Consider the following 21,426-nt stretch of genomic DNA (forward strand, 5'->3'; position numbering starts at 1 on the left):
ACTGCGCGCGATATCCTTTTGAGCGCCTGCTAATACGAGCCCACCATTCGGCCTCTTTGGGCTTAAAGTGGAGTACTGAGTATTGGCGGTGACGTCTTGGGTTCGAGCCCCAGCAGGTTTAATTGTGTTCTATTACTTAATTTTTTACTGTATATATATATATATATATATATATATATATATATATATATATATATATATATATATATATATATATACTCACGTGTACGCGTTGTTTTTGGTGATAATAGTGATTTGGTATGTTTTAGGTCGCTTTGGGTTTAGGGCGCAGCCAATGACCACGTTAAATTACCGTTCTCCATCGCGCTAACAGACATGTCACATGGGTGCTCTGTGCAGGGAGCGTTTGGAAATACGCTACCGGATCTGCTGGTCCGGCCTGCGATAACCCTCGGCTACTGGGGATTCTTTGTTCATTTGTATTCTCAGCGCTTTCCAAGGAGTCTACAGATAATTTATGGTGGTCTCAATACAAGGAGATCGCGAAAACGATCCTGAAAACCGGACGTGTTTCCGTGAGAGGGGTTACAAGTTGGAAGAGGAAAAATGTAAGGCGTTTAAAAAAAGCTACATAATGCAAATTCAAACATCCGTGCCTCAAGCAGTTGGTTTGGCGGTACCAAAAAGTTGATAGTTCAACTGCGCAGTAAAGTTAAATTCAGCAGTATAGGTAGACATTTGTATCTTATTTCAGAAGAAGTAAAGGCTTATAGTTAGTTCTTTTAATTAAATTACGTTCGTAGTGAGGTGACACAGTTGTTTTCGTATCTTCAATCCCCACAAACGAGACCGAGAGCTTTATTGAGACAAAAAGACGAAGTGGATGGAACGCTCCCGGAGTGTCTTGGAGGGTTTGGTCACCCCCACTGGGGTCATTTGAAGCAGGAGAAAATGTATTTGTATGGGTCGGCTTAGCCCTACAGAATAGACAGCCCTGCCAGTTTTCATTGTCGGTTGTAGTTACATCAGTGGTGTTCTTTTAAAAAGAACCTGCAGCGTTTTTATAGCGTAAGCTACACTGGCCGAGGTTGAGCAGTTTCGCGTGTGCCGTGAAGGGCCGTTCTGCGCAAGCGTGAGGGACATTGGATTGGGTTGGCTTGGTTTGGCTTGACTTGACTTGAATTGGCTTAGATCGGATCGGATTGGATTGGATTGGATTAAAGTGGATTGTGTTGGATTGTGTTGCGTCATAGCCGTGGCAGACGCACTGGCGCCGGCGCGTGCCCAGATGTGCGCCTCAATTCCGTAGTAGCCAAGTCTGACGCTGCACGTACCGGAGCCGCTTGATAGCCGTTTTGCGTGACTCGTGAAGAGCCGTGCTGAGCATGCGCGAAGAGCAGTGCCTGTAGAGGACTGGATTGGACTGGATTGCTGAACCTTAACTCAAGCTACGTATATCCTGGCATAGCAGAGCTAAGCCACTACTAATTTTTTTCAACTGTTTTTGAAATCTTAAATGCTTCGTGAACGTAGCCAACCAACATTTCCAGTACTTAGGTTAGAAGGTCGCAAAGTACCTCCGTCAAGAATTACTGTTCTATGGCCATCAGATTAATTAGGAACATGCTCAAAAGACGTTTCTCTCTTTCTCGAGTCTTGGCGTTCTTGTACCGCTGGAATTACGACACAACAGTGGCGTAGCGGCTATTTGCCGGCTTTCATTCAGTTGCAGCAATGAACGTACTCGATAACAAGTTTAAAAAGAAAGCCGAAAACGCAAAACAGTAAGGGAAGGCGTATCTGCTGCGATGACAAATAACGCAATGCTTCTCGCTCCGTGCTGGCGATAACTGTAGCTTTCGCAGTGCTTTCAGACGCGAAGGAAAGAGTGAAAGCGTTTATCGGAAGTGTTGAAGAGTCCCTTTAAGCACCGCGAGGCCCGTTATTCGGATACATTCAATCCCTCGCATGTTGTTTTCAAATGCACATGGCGCAACCATTGAGTTTGTGTCTACCAGTTTCGGGCATAACCTGCAATTGCCGTAAAGAAAAATTTCAGAAATTTCAAAGTGGGAATTTCCGTAGAATTCCTAAGTGCACACTACTCTGCTATGCACCTAGCCCATTTAAAGTCGGCTTCACCACTATGCTCAGATGCACTCCTGGGAAGATATTTGTAGGGTAACTATCAGCAGTTGGATATTTAAGTATTAAGGCCTTACGGCCTTTTATTAAGTACGGGAACAAGCCCCACGCATCCCTTTAACGTCCTATATAAACCGAGCTCGTGTAAAGTCGTCTTCCCGACTGCACACACATCATTGATGGGAAGACATTTTTGTCTGGCGTATAAGCAGACTGGTATCCAGATAATAGAGAGTTATAGCAGAGCAGAGAATGGTCACGCTCCGGTACCCAGTAGGCAACCGGCGCCCTTGCGCGTGCGCAGAGACGAAACTGGTTGCGCGCATGCGCAGGTGTAGCGGGTACCGTACCGGAACCGTTTCTCCGCTCTGCTATAACTCACTTTTAAGGTCCTCGGGCCTCATGGGAAAAGCATCATTGGGACCCCATGAATCCCAATGAAACGCTATGCACACCAGGCCTCTGAAAGTGCACACCACTGCTCAGCACTAGTTTATTGCTAAGAAAAGATTCTTCTGTAGTTATAGAAGCAGTCCTAACAGAAAATATATAGGTCCTAGTTCCTTTCATTAGTACCATTTCCTAATGCGGTTAAAGTGCGATCTGTATAGAGTTGCAAGTGGACAGTCGGATTTTCCTGTTGAGCCCACATGTAAAGGGTTGCGCATTTTAAGCATCTCATGCATATATGCCAGTAAGCGTAGTAGGTGGTCCCCGGCATCCGCCACGCATAACTAACTAGTCCAAAACCGCACGCTGTTGAGTCGTTCCCTGGCAGCGTTTCCTCATTAGTCGCGTCCTCGTTAACGTACGAAACGCTTCCTCATTGTGAAACCTTAGGCAGATACCGGTAGAAACGCTATAATCAGTGGCCTCTGCCTTTGTGCGCGTGATGCGCAGCTTCCTGAACGACTACTATCAGACGACGGCGTCCCAGGAGCTCCAGCTCACGTACTCTCCGGAGAAGGAGCACGAGAGCCGGACGGCGAGCCCCATCGACGCCTACACCACAATCAAGCGCCTCTCCGTCGACTGGAACGAGATCGTGCACCACTTCAGGGAACCGGACTGGATCGGTGAGCGAGGAATGGCGTGCCAGACTCGGCGTTCTGTCAACATGAAATGAGCCATGCGGCCGCAGTTGTCTTCTGGCACTCGCAGGCGAACAGAGCCTACAAGGCAAGGGCAGTCAAACTTGGGATGAATACAGTTAAATCGAAAAACCACGTCACGCCTGGTGCGCCTAATAGATAGCTCGTCAAGATTCAGAAGCTTGAGAAGCCCACCTGGGCCCATAATGGCTCACTGGTGAGTAACTATAAAATAAGGGTCTAGAGAGCCGCTTCTGAATCCTTTCTAGTCGAAGGAACGACGAAGGACTTAAACAATTCCAAATTGCACTGGCAAAGTCGAGCTTCGGTAAAGTTAGCGCTCTGTAGATTTAGACGAAGCAGCATCGGTTGGTGAATTCATATGCCGTTGGTGTAGCATGAACTGGGCTAACTGTTGTTCCGCCACCGGCAACGTGCTGATGTAGCAATGTGGTAGTCTACTCAGGATCCTGGTTCGATCCTGGTATGAACGCCAACGCACCAAGATTTTAAAACGATTTGATTTATCGAATAATTTGAAAAAAAAAATGCAAATATAAAAAAAAACCCACAGACTTCTTAGGCGCTGCAATCAGAAAGCATGGCCGTGGGGTACAAGTAAATATAAATAAATCTACGTGCCGAAAGGGCCCTGATCAGCATATCTAAAGAAACGCTCGAACAAGTAGAAGATAAATAACTACCTCGGACAGGTTGTCTGTGCTAATCGAAACCACGAGAAAGAAATCTGGTGCAGAATATGTATAGGCTGAGGTGCACTTGGCAAACACTCTCAAATAATGAAAAGTGAGCTACCTCTATGCCTGAAAATCAGAATGTACAACCAATCGTGATTGATTGATTGATTGATTGATTGATTGATTGATTGATTGATTGATTGATTGATTGATTGATTGATTGATTGATTGATTGATTGATTGATTGATTGTAAGGTTTAACGCGCCGACGCTACACAGGTGATGAGGCACGCCGTAGTAGACGACTCCAGATTAATTTTGACCCTCTCGGGATCTTTAACGTGAGCAGAAATCTCGAACACACGGGCGTTTTCGCTTCTCGCCTCCATCAGAGAAGCGGCCGCCGTGGCCGAGAATTGAACCCGCGTCCTTAAGATCAGCAGCACAACGCCTCATCCAATGAGCCACGCACAGCCAATGCGTCCTGCCGGTAATGACATCTGAAGCAGAGAATTGTCACCTTACTAACCAACTAAAAAACAAACTTAGGTGGGCTCAACGGGCCATGGAACAAATAACAATAGGAGTAACACTTAGGGACAGGAAACGAGCTTCCTAGATCAGGGAACCAGATCGAGTAGAGGGTATCATGGTTGAAGTAAAGAAAAAGAAATTGACTTGGGCTGGCCACCTCGTTAGGCCAATTGACAACCGCCCGACCACCATGGCAACAGAGTGGATACCTATAGACGGGTCTTGAAGAAGGGGAAGGCAATAACTCGATGGGTTAAGAAAGAAGGAAATTCAGAGGCAAAAATTAGACTCGATCCGCGAAGGCGAGGAGTGGTTGGACGTCGATGGGAGAGGCCTTCGTCCTGCAGTGGTCCTAGTAGGCTGTTGTTCTTGTTGATGATGGCGATGACGAACCTTGCCACAAATTCTAACATTTTTGAGTGTTTTTTAAAGAACTGTTTTAAGCGGCGCCCATTTTCTGTGCCGTAAAATACTGTGGCGTTTGTGCCAAATGGGACACTAAAAGCTTTCGCCTTGGCAATACCTTGTTTATCCACCGGCCGATTGACCAACGGACCCAAAATAGACGTGGTGCAAGCAGGCGACGTGGAATAGGAGAGTCAATATTTTTTCTTTTCAAAGGCGTGCATAATGAGCCAGCAGAATGGGAGTCAGCCATGTGCACTGTAACGCGCCTTCGCTTGGAGAAACGAGCGTACGCTTCCCAAGGAGCCCACTCCGGCGCCAGGCAATGGGCAGTTTAATAAAACACAAAGAAGGGGCGCGGCGCCCTCCGCCTTTTACGACCTCCAGATGGCGTGAAACAGGCTTCAAAGTCCTTCGAAGTATTTACGGACGTTGTGGAGGCAGGCTGATGGGGCTTCCGTAGGCACGGCATTGTCCATTCAGTCAATGGCCGTTGCCGCAAATGATGCCCGCGAATCATTCAACAGCGCTCAGCCGGGAAGTGTGCCAGCAGAACGTTGGAGCGGGCCGCTCACACAAGAAGGCACACAATTGTTTGCTAATCTTGGCTCTCGCCTGTTGTTTATAAGCAACAATCACCAATGCGATTGTTTGGTTTTCAATTATACACGCCTTTGTTCATGCTGGCGCTTTTGGTCACAAGCGGTTTTTCGGTCTTTCTGTTTATGGTTGTTTGACTGCGTCAGCAGTCGCTAACATTTGTCTTCAACAAAAAAATATTTTCTTTTGCATAAAGCTGCTATGCAAAGCACAATTATTATTTTCGAAAAACGGTATAACTGGGTCAGTGAAACGGTTTTGAAAAATTGCTTGAAAGAAATCAACACCTGGTCACACGCCGTATACTCTCACCCTCACGCGTTTCGAACGTTTTTGCGTGTCCTGTGATGCGGTGCTTTGTACAGTACTAGGTTTTTGGGGCGTCAAATTTTTACGCTGTACGCCTGTACGCTTTTATACGCCTTTACAGTAATCACGAATTAGTGGGAGCGCATCCTAGTTCATTGTCTGTTACCTTTGGCCTGCGGAGACCCCGAGCCCGAAAAATAACGTACAAATATACGTTGAAGTATCCAAGCTCGAAACCGTTCCCGCTTTTTTAAAACATATATGCTCTGGTCTTCTCGTTCTTTGGTTACGTGTAATTTTTTACATCTCCGCTCTCTGATATGCGTTAAACAAGGTCGGGGAATTCGTAAGTACAGGTCATGGCATTTGCTAATTTCAGTGCGCAATCACATTTTCACACCCCCCATGACAGAGATCGAGCGACTGATGCTGGAGTCGAACGACACGTTCCCACGACAGAGCGACCTGCTGGATGCGGGCGAGGCGCTGATCCGCATCCAGAAGACGTACAGGCTCAATCTCACCGACATGGCGCGGGGCGTCATCATGGGCCACAAGTCCACAGCTCACCTAACTGGTACGGACTTGCACCTACACACCTGCGTCGCGCTTGTCTTCTCGAGTTTGCAAAGCCCATGCGTTACCGACCACGCTACGTCTGGTCGGTACGTCTCGCTCGTTTCTCCAGAAATCCTGGTAGCATTTGTTCTGCATTTGTCATTGATGTCCTGTTTACTCGGACGGTGGACCGTTCTATACCGTCTGAAGCTACTCAGCATTAGTGTGGTGAGGGGAGGGTTGGTAAGTACTCTGCGGAGGAACTGTGCTTTTTTTGGGAGAGAGAGAGATGGGGGAATATAGAGTAATCTGCACTTGACAGATCGTGCAGAGGAGCCTAGAATAGCAATGGCGTCCTTTAACATCACCACAATTTTACCCTCAAAGGACCGCCTTCTGACATAAACATGGCATTAGCACCCAATCAAATTTAGCCTCTAACTTAAAGCTAATAACGGCGACCCTATAATAAGCAGCACTTGAATTTGGGATGACTTGTAGCCAGAGGTGGGCAAGTGACCACACTGGTTTTCAGTTGAAGTAGGAGACATAGCGTGCGTTGCTCGATTTTTGTCTTGCTTGTATTTCCTGCCATAGCATGAATGTGTGTCAGCCAATGACCCAAAGTGCATAAAACATTCGCATGCACACCCAGGGAAGCTTACTTCGCGGAGTGAATATTTTGCACCAACGTATAACACCGGCCCTTTAGCGATGCTGTGCTTCATATGAGGAAGACAGCTGTTCTTTGCCCTGCCGCGGCTTGGAAGTGTTTACAATGGCAAAGCAGAGAGACTCGGTTACCACTGTGTCTGAATACTGTTCAGAACACGATAAAGAAAAAAGTTTGTTAACTATAAAAACAAAGTTGCCCTGCATCCACGTTGTGTTGGTTGTTTCGCCACCGTGGTGACTTCACTTCCCTTATTTGGTGGTGCGCAGCACGTGACTGCCTCTACTTCGGTCAGCTGTTGTACAGCAAGTCCGACTTCGAGCATGCCACCAAGTGGTTTGAAGAGGCGCTCACCAGGCTCAGCCTCGAGAAGCAGCCATCGATATCGGCCAGGACAGTACACTCGTACATCGCCAGCAGTCTGGAACAGGTACGCCCTCTGTAAGCCTCCGTAGGAAGCGCTGAAAATGGTTGAACGGAAAGAAGTTGAACCTTAACTGTCCCTCTTGATTTTATCGCGTTAGCATTTTTTAGAGATTACCCCAAAGCACCAACTGCGTAAAAACTCTGCATGTGCAGAAATGTTTTTGTTTGGTAAAGTCGACACATTTATACGTTATGGTAGCGTAAAATACATTATTCGTTGCATGAGACTAAAAAATAGGTAAACTGAAATGAAATTAACAAAAATTACAGGTTGTCATTTTGCCTAACTACATGACGAACCCAAGTCCATTTGTTCTTCTTTATTTGGAGTATGATATCATGTCATCGAGTTTGCTGCCTGATCCAGGAGGCTCGCCTTCTGTCCCTAAGTGATATTCGTATCATTAGTCGTTCCATGGCCGGTTGAGCCGGCCTAACTTTGGTTTCCAGTTTAGCAAGCCGCCCAGTAGGCTGTTGTTGTTGTTGTTGCTGATGGTGATGATGATGAGCCTAAGAAATAAAAAATATCTATCTCGTACACCGCCCCCACATGATGAAGACAGAAATTTCAAAGGAAGTACTATGAAAATAAGCCAACACACGAAAAAAAAGTAATCTAACATCACGAACCGCGTAACGCCTTGTGTGTGCGCAAAAATGAATAATTGGAAATTTCCCCTAAACCTAATAACAACCGATAATAATAGTGTAACGGTAGATTACTGGTCGAATAAAAAAACTCGAACTGATGGAAAGTGCCGTAGGAATGCGTGTGACTATTACTAGAACTTCCATTAGAAGTTCTTGTATTAGAAACTTCTGCTAGAACTTATTGTAATAGGGTCTTACTTAAAATTCTGCAATTTGTTTCTATCAGTTGCATTCTAGCAGTCTGAGCGCCTTGCGTACAGACTATAACGCAGGAATTAGTCTGAACAACTTGATTTTATCCAGTATTTTGTGCATGCAATATGACCACTGCGTCTCATTTCGCCTGCCATTTACGTAGACAGCTTACTTCCGAGCTTTCGTGTGTTACAGATTTAGAGTACTTATTGCACATATGAATTTAACATGACTGCCTTTTTCTTCATACAAACTTTCTTCGCTAAGACCGTAAACAGCCGATCAGAACGATTTTTCCCTAACGACTGTCGCCAGGCTCCAAGAAAAACGAAATTATATTTACGCATTGGAGGCTTGGTTTCAAGTTACTAACATTTTTGCAAGCGTGAAGCTAGCAAAGTCGTTCACAGGAAAAGCTTAACAGAAAACGACATGTATATCAAGATTTTATCCTTGAGATGTACTACGCGGCAGCGATGGTGGTTTCGGGAAACACGAGGTCTATTTTTTGACTCCTTCTGATCCAAGGTATTGCACAACTTAGTACCTACAGCAATAGCTTGTTTTTGTTCTGTTTGCAGCTATGTTAGCTCTGCAATATTCTTGTCAATCTGGTGTAAACGAAAATAAAACACTATAGAGCGGACACTTGCAAATCTGATAGCTCAGCCGATTGAACAAGAAAAACAATTTTTCAATTAAATAAGGTGAGCTGTAAACCTAATCTCTGCGTAGTTTCAAGTGTCGACCGAATCTTGTTCAGCGTTGAATTTGTTGATGTGCTTTGCTTGCACTACTATTTCTTACCATTGAACTTGGCAGGTGTTCTGATTGTCAATTTTTAACTTGCGTTCTTTAGTTGTCGGATGGTTTGCCTTTTTCTAGCGCATGCATCGTAAGGCAAACGAAACGCGATCATTAAAATATAACCAAACACACAAATAGCGCTATTTCTGTCCATGCAAGTCAAATTGACGGGTGGCCTAATTACAGTAACAAAATTGGGAAATGTGGCTTATTGCACCCCCACGAACAGTGCAATTTTACTTGTTCTGGTTACTATTTTTGTATTCGCTCTTTACATTTGTCCATGACTTCTTTTCATGTGTTACATAGCACGTTAACCTAAAATTAGTTGGACTTCTTATAAGTGTTACTTAAGGGCATAACTAACTGTAATGATGTCGAACAAACTCAAAATCTCAGAGTAAACAAAAATCGCGATCGGGATATAGAGAGCCTTTCCTCACTTCCATCTCCAGGACTTGAATCCTTGTGGTCCAAGCGCGATTCCTACATGTAAATTACTGCCATTCAATCCACTATTACACTAAAAAAAAGAAGAGATCGCGCGTACTTTTGTCGTTTTGCAAGTGCATCGGCCAGACATAAGAGGGAAAGCGACGTTACAGTTTTGCGGGATTTCGTGGCAATTGGCCTTGCCTTATAACCAGTTCTTCCGCGGGCATGTGCTTACGATGACGCTTTTTAGTTTCCCACGTTTCCTTCTTTTTTTAAAAATTCTGCCTGTTACAGACTGATGTTTTGCAAGATTCAAAGTTCAATTTTAGAAAATCCGGCTTTCCCAGGAATCAATTCTGAACACCCTTTCTTTGAGCAACTGTTGTAATCTTTACTCAAGGGTTCCCCTTTTGTGCCCGCGATAGGCAGTGAAGCACTATTAAGGTGCGTGTCATGTAACCTCGTGTAGGCGGCACATAGTAGCCCCGTACATGCTTAGAAAAGATTATTAATGTCAAAAATAGCTTCGTATTAGTTAGACCTACACTGCAGCCTGTAATCGTGATGTATACGCAGCTTAAAGGGACCCTGCAACCCGTTTTTTAACCTTTATCTAATTCTGAAATTATTCCTGAACGCAGTCAATAAGCACATCCAGTACTTACAGTAGGCTGTCACAAAATACATCAGCCCAAAATTCCTGCTCTACATCCATCAGATAACTTAGAAACTTTCTCAAAAGATTTTTGTCTTTCTCGCGGTCTCGTTGTTCTTCAAGCGCTCGAATTACGTCAGTACAGCGATGTCGCGACTATTGGCCGGCTTCCTTTCAGCTGCCGCAATACTGTATTTTGCAACATGCTAACGCATATCATTTTTTTTTTGCTAAATCTACCCTTAGAACTTTCGGGCGCGTTATAACGGGCTCAAAACAGAACTCGGCTACAAAGCGGCCAGCAGTATTGCCATGGACACCAACTCCTCGGGAAATCCGCCTCGGTCCAATCCAAAGCAATCCGTCAACACCACGTAAAGTCTTGGAGTACGCATTCTGACAATTCCCCCATGTACATACCTCAGACAGCATGGACACATACTGCTGCTGCTGCTGATGCTGCTGCTGCATTTCGAACCTGGTTTCACTTGTTATGTGTCGGGAGAGGTACCACTACGAAGCGTCCTTCAAGCGCACAGTAATTTGACTTACAGACAGTGAGGAAAATACAGCGACATCACGAATACTGGGGGTCCCACAGACATGGGTTCGCGATTGGCTTAAACAAAGCGGGGCCATTTATCAAGCAAGGCATCAGCGGCACTTTGCACGGACGTTTTCGAGAACTTAAAAATTTCCGGACGAAATTTATAGAGGAGCAGCGAATGAACTCACGGCGAGTCGCTTCTGACATTATGAGGGTCAAGGCGCACGAAACCGCAAACTTTGATCAATGTTCTCCGTTCCAGTTTAGGTGCAGACAAAAGCTGGCCGATGAAGTTTACGAAATATTATGGCGTTTTATTGCCTCAGTTGTGTTCCCCAAATAAAAAGTCGTGTGCCATGAACGGAATGCCCCGCCTTTTACGTCTGCGCTGTAGAATCGCCGTCAATTTGTTTTTAAATTTTCCTCAGTAAGCTTTTACCGGCGCGCTACAACTGGGGGCGCGTTAGAATCGTGGAAATGCGTCAATTAATTCTATAGCCACTTAAAAAAATTGGCCGCGTATCTGCTCCTTTCGTTGCAAATGTCGACGCAAGACTGGCGCCCCTGCCAAGTAAATGCGCCCTTCCCCTTTCCCGCTCACCTCTCATGATGTTCCTCTCGTTCCTTCCAAGATAACACGCTAAAGGTTTGCTCAAGTCAATTTTAATTTACCGCATTACACTGCTCCAAGTCGGGTGCCGCGATACCAGCGCTGCCGTACGGCGGAGACGCGCGTGAATCGAGGCTCCCTACTAGAACATTTATAGAACCGCGTTGCCTGACACCACGATCGTCCCAAGTGGAACGCGAAACCAATCTTGTGGAACCTTTCGTTGCTGTTGTGGTTTGATTTATTTTTGCATTCCGCCAGGTAGCGCGGGCAACAGCAGGCGACGGTTTTTTGCAGTTGATGTAGTATTTTATTGCTATCGCAAAATTGAAGCATCCGTAAATTTTTAATAAAGGAACACTGCAAATATTACTCATGTATTGATTTTCTACCTTATATTTCCGTAATGTCTTGTTCCTGTTCAACAATGTTGATAAGTATGAACATTAAAACCGGGAATAGACGTTTAGATATGGCTGTGCGTATATAACGCTATTGCGCAGTATCTGTTTGACTTCGGCCGGCTGGCTGAATCGAGTGACAGACAGACAGACAGACAGACAGATCAAAATTTTCCCGTTCAAGTAGCCCAAGAAAGACTGTCGTTTTTAAACAAAACGCTGCAAAAGCAAACTAGAGAAGCGAGGTGGATTTGCTGCGACTAGCCAATCACGCAGTGCCGCTCCATGCTGGCGATAACTGCAGCTTTCAGTGCTTCCTAGGACGAATCGAAGCAAAGAGTGAAAACGTTTATCGGAAGTGTTGCAGGGTCCCTTAAAGATACGTGCTGTAACTCGCGAGTGCCTGTATTGCAAGTAAAACAAAAGTGCATGCGCACACTAAAGCCCAACTGTGAGCCTGATATGTACAGTCTTGCCTAGCTGGAGGAGCAACAGCGGATCCAGGAGGAACAGCGATACGCGGCCGGTGAGTCAGCTTTTTTTCCATCTTCCTCTTGTGCTTGTTGCTACGCGTCCGTTAGCCATTGAATTAGACGGAAGATAACAGCATCTTCAACTATATTGCATCCATCTATCGTTTCAGTGAGAGATTGACACTACTAGTGGCATGTAAGGGCTGATTTAATCTTTCATGCGGGTAAGGCCAATCGGTACCTCGCTACAAAAGAAAACAATGGAAAGGGGGGTGTTGACACGAGACAGGAGCGTTTGAAATCGCACCAGCTGTAAAAGTTGCGGTTCGCAGACGTTTATAAGCAACACGTACGTTGGATGTCCTTTTTTGAAACACCGGCAAGGGGGGATACCGTATTTTGGCGAATTTAGGCAGCCTCCTGGAGCTCATACTCGCGACGCATCCTGCGAACGTCTTCTAAAATATCTTTTTGCAGAAGTAGTGGAAGGTGGTCGGAATTAGGACAATGCGCTACTCGAATTGAAAGGACCACAACAGCATTCGCGAGAACTAGAGCTGAATACAAGCAGGCGTTCAAACTAGGCCGCGGCCGTCGGGTGTGTGCATACAGTCAACTAGAAAGCGTCCTTAGGCAAATCTGTTATTACAAAAACGATCAAAATTGCTTTCTGGCATGTGCCGTGTAGCGAACCACAATTTGTTATTCGTGCATGTTTATTTGTTTTTAATAGGCTATTCTGAACTGAGGACCAAGTCTACGGTGCCTAGCTCTGGAGCACCGTATCCGGAGCAGTACCTGGAGGCCTACAACAACCTCTGCCGAGGAGAAAAAATTCGGGTAAGGTTTAGTTTATTGCAGGTACCGTTCAACACGAATGTGTTTTAACTTGTTGTGGCGCGGTTTTTGGCACCTTGTGCACCTATTTTTTTTCGCTTGAATGGCATCGGGTGAAAGAACAATTTCCCAATCAAGCAAATTTTGAAGCTCGTATTCTCAGCCAATTTAAGCACGGTGGCTTCGAACGGAACGTCGTGTACTTGATTTGCGAGCTAAGGCAAGGAATTCCCTCGAGAGATGTTATATGGTCGTTTTGAATTTGGTTCGAGTCTGGCCAGACGTTTTCAGGTGTCCGGACATCAACCCGCTGTAAAGGCCACGGGTTTGTTGGGGGATCACCTTCACCGCCCGATTATTAGGTGCGGAGTACCTTAGGACTTCACAATGTCGGTCCGCGTCCGTGCGTATAGCATTTACAATCGCAAAAAATTACACAGGCACCGGTAGGATTCGAGCCTGCGTCTGGTAGACCAGATAGAGTTAGTGTCAGTCGTCTTACCCATTGGGCTACGACCGTTTTTTTTTATTGACACTGGGCTACGACCGTGAGTTGGTACCCGTGAGTCAAACGGCTTGCTCCCTCACCTGTAACAGTGCGGAGTACCTTAGGACCTCACAATGTCCGTCCGCGTCCACCCGTGCGCCCACCACCATAAAGTGGAAATCAAGCAAAATTCGATTTAAGCCGTAAGTTGCAGCTTCATTTAGGGAATAATCAAGGCGCAACTCACGGCTGAAATCTATGACGGTCGGGGCGCAAATCGGATGTCTCTCAGGGCGCAACTTGGATCTCATTTCGAGTCACCGTACTCCGCACCCTCGCCCTCATCCATGGAGTGGAGATGCTGCCATTTTTTGCTGTCCTGTACGCTGGAGCTCGTAAAGTAGCACTCCTTCATTTTTCCAATGCCCACAGAGACGACGATACCGTGTTAGACTTTAATACGGTCAAAAATTGTGAGGCCTTGATACGTCGCTCAACAAAGATCTCTTTGAGCATATTGCTGGAGCTTTTTGCCTGCAAAGACGTTTACATCTCTTTGCAGAACGCGACCGAAGAGAAGGGGCTCTTCTGCTACCTAAGCGTGCCCCATCCGTACTTCCGGATCGGCCCGGTCAAGATGGAGGTCATGAACCAAGACCCGTACATCGTCCAGTTCTATGACGTCATCTGGCCCAAGGAGATTCGTGCCATTCGCAGCATCGGGGACCCAACCGTGAGTACTGGTTTTTGCGCAACATATCCTGCTCCTATATATTGTTTTTTGGTCGGGGGCGAAACACTAACGAGTTATCCCAGTACGCATAGAGGCCACAGCCAGTTGTTTTCTGTATTTCTATTTCACGGCAGCTGCTTTGAAGGGCGCGCGCCAACTCATGTTGTTATAGTAGCTTCGTTTATTTTTAAGTGCAATGCACTTCTTAAGCGACCCTGAACCTGCGTCCACCGGCGATGTCCGCATCACATACCCACGTGGGGGATTGGCCAGGAATCTCCTCGTCTTCCTTGGCAACGGGGGGAGATGGGCGCGCGCTGCCTGGCCGCTGACATGGCACATACCCACGTGGGGGATTGGCCAGGAATCGGGCGTGAGAAGGGCTAATGCACCCGCTTAAAGGAGTACTGACACGAAATTTCAAAGCTGAGATCCGCTCTAGCAATCAAGTACAACGAGAACACAAATAGGTGTCTGTGAATAAATGCATCTTTCTTTCTTTGTAGTTGTGTGTGTGTGTGTGATCTCTCTTTCGCGAACATTGCCGAACCGCGCAAATTCAACTCGTGCATTCGCACTTTCACATTCTTCCCCTCGGGGAAATGCGGGGAATTTTTTTGCACATCTCGAGCCCGTGACGTTGTTATAATTTTTTATCCAGTCTTTGACATGACGATGCTAGGAGGTTGTCTCGATGCTAGGAGGTTTTGTGTGCAGCTCCAAGAAAACGTCATTTTGACATCGACAGCCGTAGCTAGGAAGGGTAATCGTTGCCAGAGCGCGTCTACCGAGTAGCATGGCCGCCTGCCAGTCTGGCAGGGGCCTTGTAACGGTCCGCTAAAGTATTAGCATCAACAGGCACAAAAATGACTATTTTACACTGTCACTGGTGTAAATGCTAGTGGACAAAAAGCAGATAGGGGAATATTGCCTAGGACAGCTACCACCTGTAACAGAAAATAAAGGTATTTTGTGCCTAATAAGTTTTTTGTGCCTGCCCTAAGCAGCACCAGTGTTAAGCCAAGAGTATAAAAGGTAGGAATAATATTCCATTTTCGTAAGATGACACGTCACCACCCCGCTGCAAATGGGTTATCAATATCAATCATTAATCATCATCAACTTATGAGATTGGGCGAGTTGTCCCTCGCACAATTTCTAAAAGCGTGGTAGTGCGGGCGTGTTGGTACATACTTAACAGAGAATAACAGCGCTTAAACGGGACGCAAGAAAGATTGACAAGAAAAGGCGCTGTCTTGACAACAAGACAAGACAGCGCCTTGTCTTGGCAGTCTGTCTTGCGACCCGTTAAAGCGCTGTTATTCTCTGACAATTTGTAAGTTTTTCCAGTGGGTTGTTGGCGGTTATCAGGAACTAAGCTTCTTTAGGACAGGCTCTCTCTGCATCCAACACACCACTCCTCCGCAAAGCACGATGTTGTGCATATTGGTACGTACTTTGAAATGGGCATTAGTGCGAATATGCTCTGCTCAAAACTGAGTTTTCCACACTTGGTCAATTATGAAATTGTGTGAGTTGTCCCTGGCACAATGTGGAAGTTCTTCCGGTAGGTTGTTGGCGGTGATCAGGGACTAAGCTTCTTAAGGACAGGCTCTCTGACTCCAACACCCTACTTCCCTCAAAACACGATGTTGTGCACATTGGTACGTACTTTGTAATGGGCATTAGTATGAATATACACAAAACTGACTGTTCTACACTAAGTCACTTATGAAAGTGTGCGATATGTCACTGGCACCATTTGTCAGTTGTTCCAGAAAGTTATTGGCGTATATTGGGGAGTAAGCTCCTTTAGGACAGACTCTCTCCACTTCCAGCACACTGCTTCCCCTCAAAACACGACTTTGTGCATATTGGTACATACTTTGTACGGGTATTATCATGAATATGCACAAAACTGACTGCTCTGAACTAAGTCCAGCATGAAATTGTGCAAGTTGTCCCTGGCACAATTTGTAAGTGGTTCCAGTTGGTTCTTGACATCACAAATAAGCTTCTTGAGGACAGGCTCTCTCTGCTTCCAACACACCACTTTTCCACAAAGCACGAGGTTGTGCATATTGTTACACACGTTTTGAAAATTTGAATGCACAGGCACAACAGCGAAAAAAGGGAACGGTAGCCCAGCGCCTCTCCTGCCGTTATATCTGTTCGTCGTGCTCTCTGTGCTCGAATTTTGAGAAGGCCTTTCCCGTGGCAACCGAGGCGGGCAGGGAGGAGGCCACGGCGATGAAAAGCGGGTGCAGACACAGCAAAGTGTAAGACAACAAAGTTTTAGACGAAGCGCAGTCTGGAGGTTTGTTTAGAAATGTACCAACCCTCTTTTTTAAGCGCTCGTTTCAACGCGTGGCACCCCTGACATGAGCGCAGTTAGCGAACAAACAATGAGAAACGACCTTGAAAAAAGCCTTATCGCGTTCACGAGTTCATTGTGAATGGTGAAGGCCGCCCAAGACCGAAGGCTGCCAAAGTATTTACAAAGCGGGCGCAGGCTTGGGGATCGCGTGATTTAAATGCGTCGATTGTGCACAGCGGAACGGGCGGAACGACACATCGCGCAAGGGCGCCAGATCACCGCGGCCTCAGCGCGGTCGCTTCTCACGAAGGTCGTCTGCAGGCAAACCGGCGAACACAGGCGCCACATTAGGGTGGTGATGGGACGTGGGTTATTACGACGTGCTCGCTGAATGAACCCGATGTGTTACGCTCGTAGCTCCATCTGTGGGGTTCCCTCGCGCAATAAGGTGGCCCCTGTGAGCACGTCAGCTCATTTGTCGATGCAATCCGTGACTGCCTTTGGCAATCGGCGTGACAAGCAGCTTAAAGGCTTCTGTGAGATCTGACCGTTCGGCGTGCAGTCTGTAGCTTTGAGCGCTGACTCTTGTGGAGGCAGCTGAGCAGCGGTACTGTGATACGCGCTGTTGTGTGCGTACTGGCTCGATTAGCTAACAGCCAGTGATGGGCAAATGACAAAGGCGAAGATGAGTAACGAGAAATACAGTTAAACCTGGATGTAAAGAACCTCTATGTAATGAATTCCTGGGTTTAACGAAGTTTTTCAATTTCTCATTGCCACCCACACGAAGCCCATCTGTTTGCGACCTCTATATAACGACAGCGCTTTGTCGGTTAACTTTGATGTAACAAACTTAGTAGGCTGATCAGTCATAGTTTCCTGCACTTTTTTCGAAAAATTGCTCGGATAAATGCACGAATTTATTGAATAGCACCACTACTTTAATGAAGGGGCCAGTATCTATGAAATGAGCACTGCCACCGAGGCAAAATCGCCAAAACTAGAGAATGCCCAAAAACAAAATTCGTCATGATAATGATGATGATGAAAAGAGCAACTAGCACCATCTCATGGCCAACGTAGCCCCTACTTTAGGTTTTGTTGCTTAGTGTGATCCCTTGTGGCAAGGGTAACTCCCTTACCGCGAACTACCGTGCTTTTCCGGGTGTGAGCGCGGTGTCGGTTTGAGAGTCAAGTCTTGAGGTGCTAGGCCTGCCTGTCGGCGTGTAGTCGCGCCTTTTCACTTATATCTGTGGCATCGGTTCCCCGGTGATGAGTTCTGTTGCCGGGAAACGGAAAGATTTCTCTTTTTAAGACAAGCTCGCATTTTTAAATGACGTCGCCGCCCGGTATGGTATCTCAGCAAAAACCCTCTCAAAAATTTGGAGTGGAAAAACGAGTAACAAGTTTCGACAAGACGCCCTTTTAGCATAAGGTTTGTTCTTGAAACGCGTTTGCAACCAAGAAGAGTCAAAGGGCAAACGTGATACTTAAGTTATGTTTGTGAATCCGGGGGTAAGTGACCTTGCATCTTTGCAGTGCCGAGTTGTGACTAAGCTCGTGCGAAAGCACTAGGCGCAAACTCCGCACTTTTTCTCCATGAAATAAATGCTTGAATGATTAATTCACCTTCACTGATGTCTACCATTTGATTTAGTTCCTGCTTCATCCACGCAAGCGTCAACTATAACCCCGTAAGTAAAGAAAATCCGGATGTAACGAAAAATTTCAAACTTTTCTCAACTTTCTTATATCTAGGTTTAACTGCATTTCTTTTCTTTTCAGGGCGCGCGGTTAAAAGTACATTCGGAATCGCCTCGTTAATCGGTAGAATGTTGGAGGTAAGGTAATGCGGGGGTTATGCGCCGGCGGGTTTCGCAGAAATCGCCGCACACAGACATTCGCTATGCGAATGGATGACGTCGTGCTGTACTCCCCTCCCGGTGAACTTAGCGGGTGTTCTGTATAAAATTTGTGCTTTTAATGTGTACCACCATTTGTCGAATACCTCAAAGCCGAGGCCACGTAACGCCCTTCATTACAACAAAAATGCCTAGCTGGCGGAAGTAACGCAATTGTTATTTAAATACCCAACCGAACGGAATTCTTAAAAACAACAAAAATAATACAAGAAATAGAAAAAGAATGTAAATTTTACAAAAAATAAACTGACGAAATAAAAATATTCGCCTTATACATTTCACAAATGAAAATGAAGAGTAAATAGAACACTCGGATAAAGAACATTGGAAATAGAAATGGAGAATCTGCGAAAATGGGCCGACAATGAACTACGGGTTGCATATGCGGAAAAGTATACATACTTAGCAAACTAAACGCATCTATGGATATAATGGTGTAAATTGACATCGGTAGAGAAAAGAAACAACGTAGGACTTACAAATTAAGAAAATAACACGACGTATTTGTATATTCATCATCATCATCACCATCATCATCATCATCATCGTCATCATTATCACTACCACCACCACCACCACCACCACCACCACCACCACCAGCCTGTCTACGCCCACTGCAGAGCAAAGGCCTCTCCCATTACTCTCCAATTACCCCAGTCCTGTGCTAACTGCGACCAATTTATCGCTGCAAACTTCTTGATCTCATCTGCCACGCATCTAACTTACTGCCACCCGCTGCTACGCTTCCCGTATCTAGGTCAAGCGTGGCAGGGGGCGGCAGAACGCAGTTGTATACTCATAGCCAAATCTGTGTGTAAGTAACCGTCATTGTAGACAAGCGGCGTAAGAACGTTACGTAAGCCTTCTCTGTCACGCATACAATTCCCTGAATTCCTGCAGTTTTTCGGGGGGCATGCCTGTTTCACCGAGAACCCAACATCGTTTCAATCCGCAGCTCGCCCGGGCCACGGTCCGCGAGACTGGCCAGAACCTGGTGTCCCACGGCCGCATCAGCCAGGTGGGTTGGATCAGCCCCGATGCCGAACCGCTGCTGGTCAGGGTCAACGAACGAGTGGCCATGCTCACGGGGCTCTCCACGGACTACGAAAAGGGCGACTCCGAGATCTTCCAGGTACGCAGTAGACCTGCAGTCGAAACGTCTTCACGCGAGTTCGTGCAAGGAGACAGGCGTGGTGTAAAATGGGTACTGTACGGGTAATGGGGTTGACGCAAGTCAATGCTCACACTGTCGGAGTTCAAAAAGAAAAAGATCAAAACAAACACTTGATAACCTAGGGCTCATGTTGATTTTTTTATTGACTATTTTTTTACCTAATGAAGTAGCACTGAATCACTATAATAGAGAGGTTCATTCACAGAAAACGACAGGCACGACAGGTGCGTACACTTCAAGCTGGAGATCTTGAAATCCAGTGATGTTCCTCTGGTCGTTTTGAAGATGACGCACTATTTGTCAGGAAACGTGTTGCTTCCGTGATGCCTTTCGCTCCCGCGCAAAGCTGTGGACAGGTTTAGTCAGCCACTCTTAACAAACAATCTTAAAATATCGTATTTTTCCTTCATTCACCTCCGTTAGTTTTCATCGGGAAACAACTACCGTATAAACCGGATTATAGGTCGAGTGGGAATATAGGTCGACCCCCTACCCTGAGGTGGGAAAAGTTCAAAAAAAAAATAATTCGGCACAGAAGCGCAATCACAATGTCTATATTTATTTTCGACGCCCGTCTGTCACTGCCACTCACTATGCCTGCCGAAGTCACTCGCCTGAGCTCTCAGAGTCGTCCAAGGATGACTGCTTCGCAGTCATCTTCCATGCTACCAGGCGCGTTGCTGATGAAGCACTTCCTGAACGATCGTGTAACCATGTCGTCGGGCAGCGACTGCCAAGAGGAGGACACCCAACTTGACACGGTCGCAACCGGCCCGTATAGGTCTTTTTGTTGTTGCCGGCTATCCACTCATTGCACAGTTCGCGGAGCCGGTCCGCGCATGGCCTCCGGAGCGATCGTGAGCGAAGTTCCCGGACGAAGTCCGCCACTTTGTTCTCCAACTCGGGGTGGACCGCTTGTCGTCCACGGAACGATCAGTTTCGGGGGTTGCACGCGCACAGCTTAGCTTTCTGGCTCCGCCAGTACCGCACACTTTTCTCCGAAACGCCTAACTGGCGTTGCGCCGCTATATTCCCATTCTGCTCGGTGACTCAATCGCCGCCAGCTTAAACGCCGCGGTGAACTGGCATCAACTGCCGCCACTCATCTCGGAACAGAGACGTACAGAAATGTACGCACGCACGCACAATAAACAAGTAAAAGACGAAAAACTAGAGAAAAGCGAAATCAAATAAAAGCCTGATAGTGCGAGAGAGCAGTCCGACACGAATGGCAATGGCGACGGACTGCGCTTGCACATTGTTGCCAGACAACGATTTACATTCTGCCAATGACCGCTATATAAGACGAGGGGTGACTTTTGTGCGGATTTTTTTGGAAAAAAACTCGACCTATATTCCGGTTTATACGGTATTGATGAGTGATTTTTTTTTAGCAAAGAACTGAATGAAGCTCTAAACGTGTCGGCGATATTTCAAAGTTTTATTTATCAGCAGCGTGCACTTAGTTTCGCGTGGACCTATAGAGAATATTCGTTATTTAACTGATCCAGCAGAGAGGGACAATATTCTACGCATAGATGTCCGTGCAGACGAGTTATTTTTATTTATTTATTTACTTACTTGTTTGTTTGTTTATCGACTTATTTATTTATTTATTTATTTATTTATTTATTTATTTATTTATTTATTTATTTATTTATTCAAAGTACCTTAAGGCCCAGCAGGGCATTGGGTAACGGGGGCAAGAAGAGCAGATAATCCCAAAATAACAACGAAAGTTATACAAAAACTAGATATATAATACAGCAACAAGTCAGAGCA

The 21,426-nt window shown here is 46.0% G+C and overlaps 1 protein-coding gene across 1 annotated transcript in view; it reads left to right on the top strand.

Annotated features, from left to right (window-relative positions):
* Window positions 1-21,426, top strand: part of LOC144159065 (prolyl 4-hydroxylase subunit alpha-2-like) — a 79,413-nt gene that overhangs the window by 39,905 nt on the left and 18,082 nt on the right. The window contains exons 3-9 of the mRNA XM_077690325.1: window positions 3,007-3,182; window positions 6,156-6,320; window positions 7,244-7,404; window positions 12,182-12,227; window positions 12,908-13,014; window positions 14,061-14,231; window positions 19,426-19,602. Coding sequence (XP_077546451.1) covers window positions 3,007-3,182; window positions 6,156-6,320; window positions 7,244-7,404; window positions 12,182-12,227; window positions 12,908-13,014; window positions 14,061-14,231; window positions 19,426-19,602 — 1,003 coding nt within the window. The remainder of the gene's footprint in view (window positions 1-3,006; window positions 3,183-6,155; window positions 6,321-7,243; window positions 7,405-12,181; window positions 12,228-12,907; window positions 13,015-14,060; window positions 14,232-19,425; window positions 19,603-21,426) is intronic.

The sequence above is a fragment of the Haemaphysalis longicornis genome, unplaced genomic scaffold (genome assembly GCF_048455015.1).
Source record: "Haemaphysalis longicornis isolate Haplotype H1 unplaced genomic scaffold, Haemaphysalis longicornis Haplotype H1 scaffold_10, whole genome shotgun sequence".
Classification (NCBI taxonomy): Eukaryota; Metazoa; Arthropoda; class Arachnida; order Ixodida; family Ixodidae; genus Haemaphysalis; species Haemaphysalis longicornis.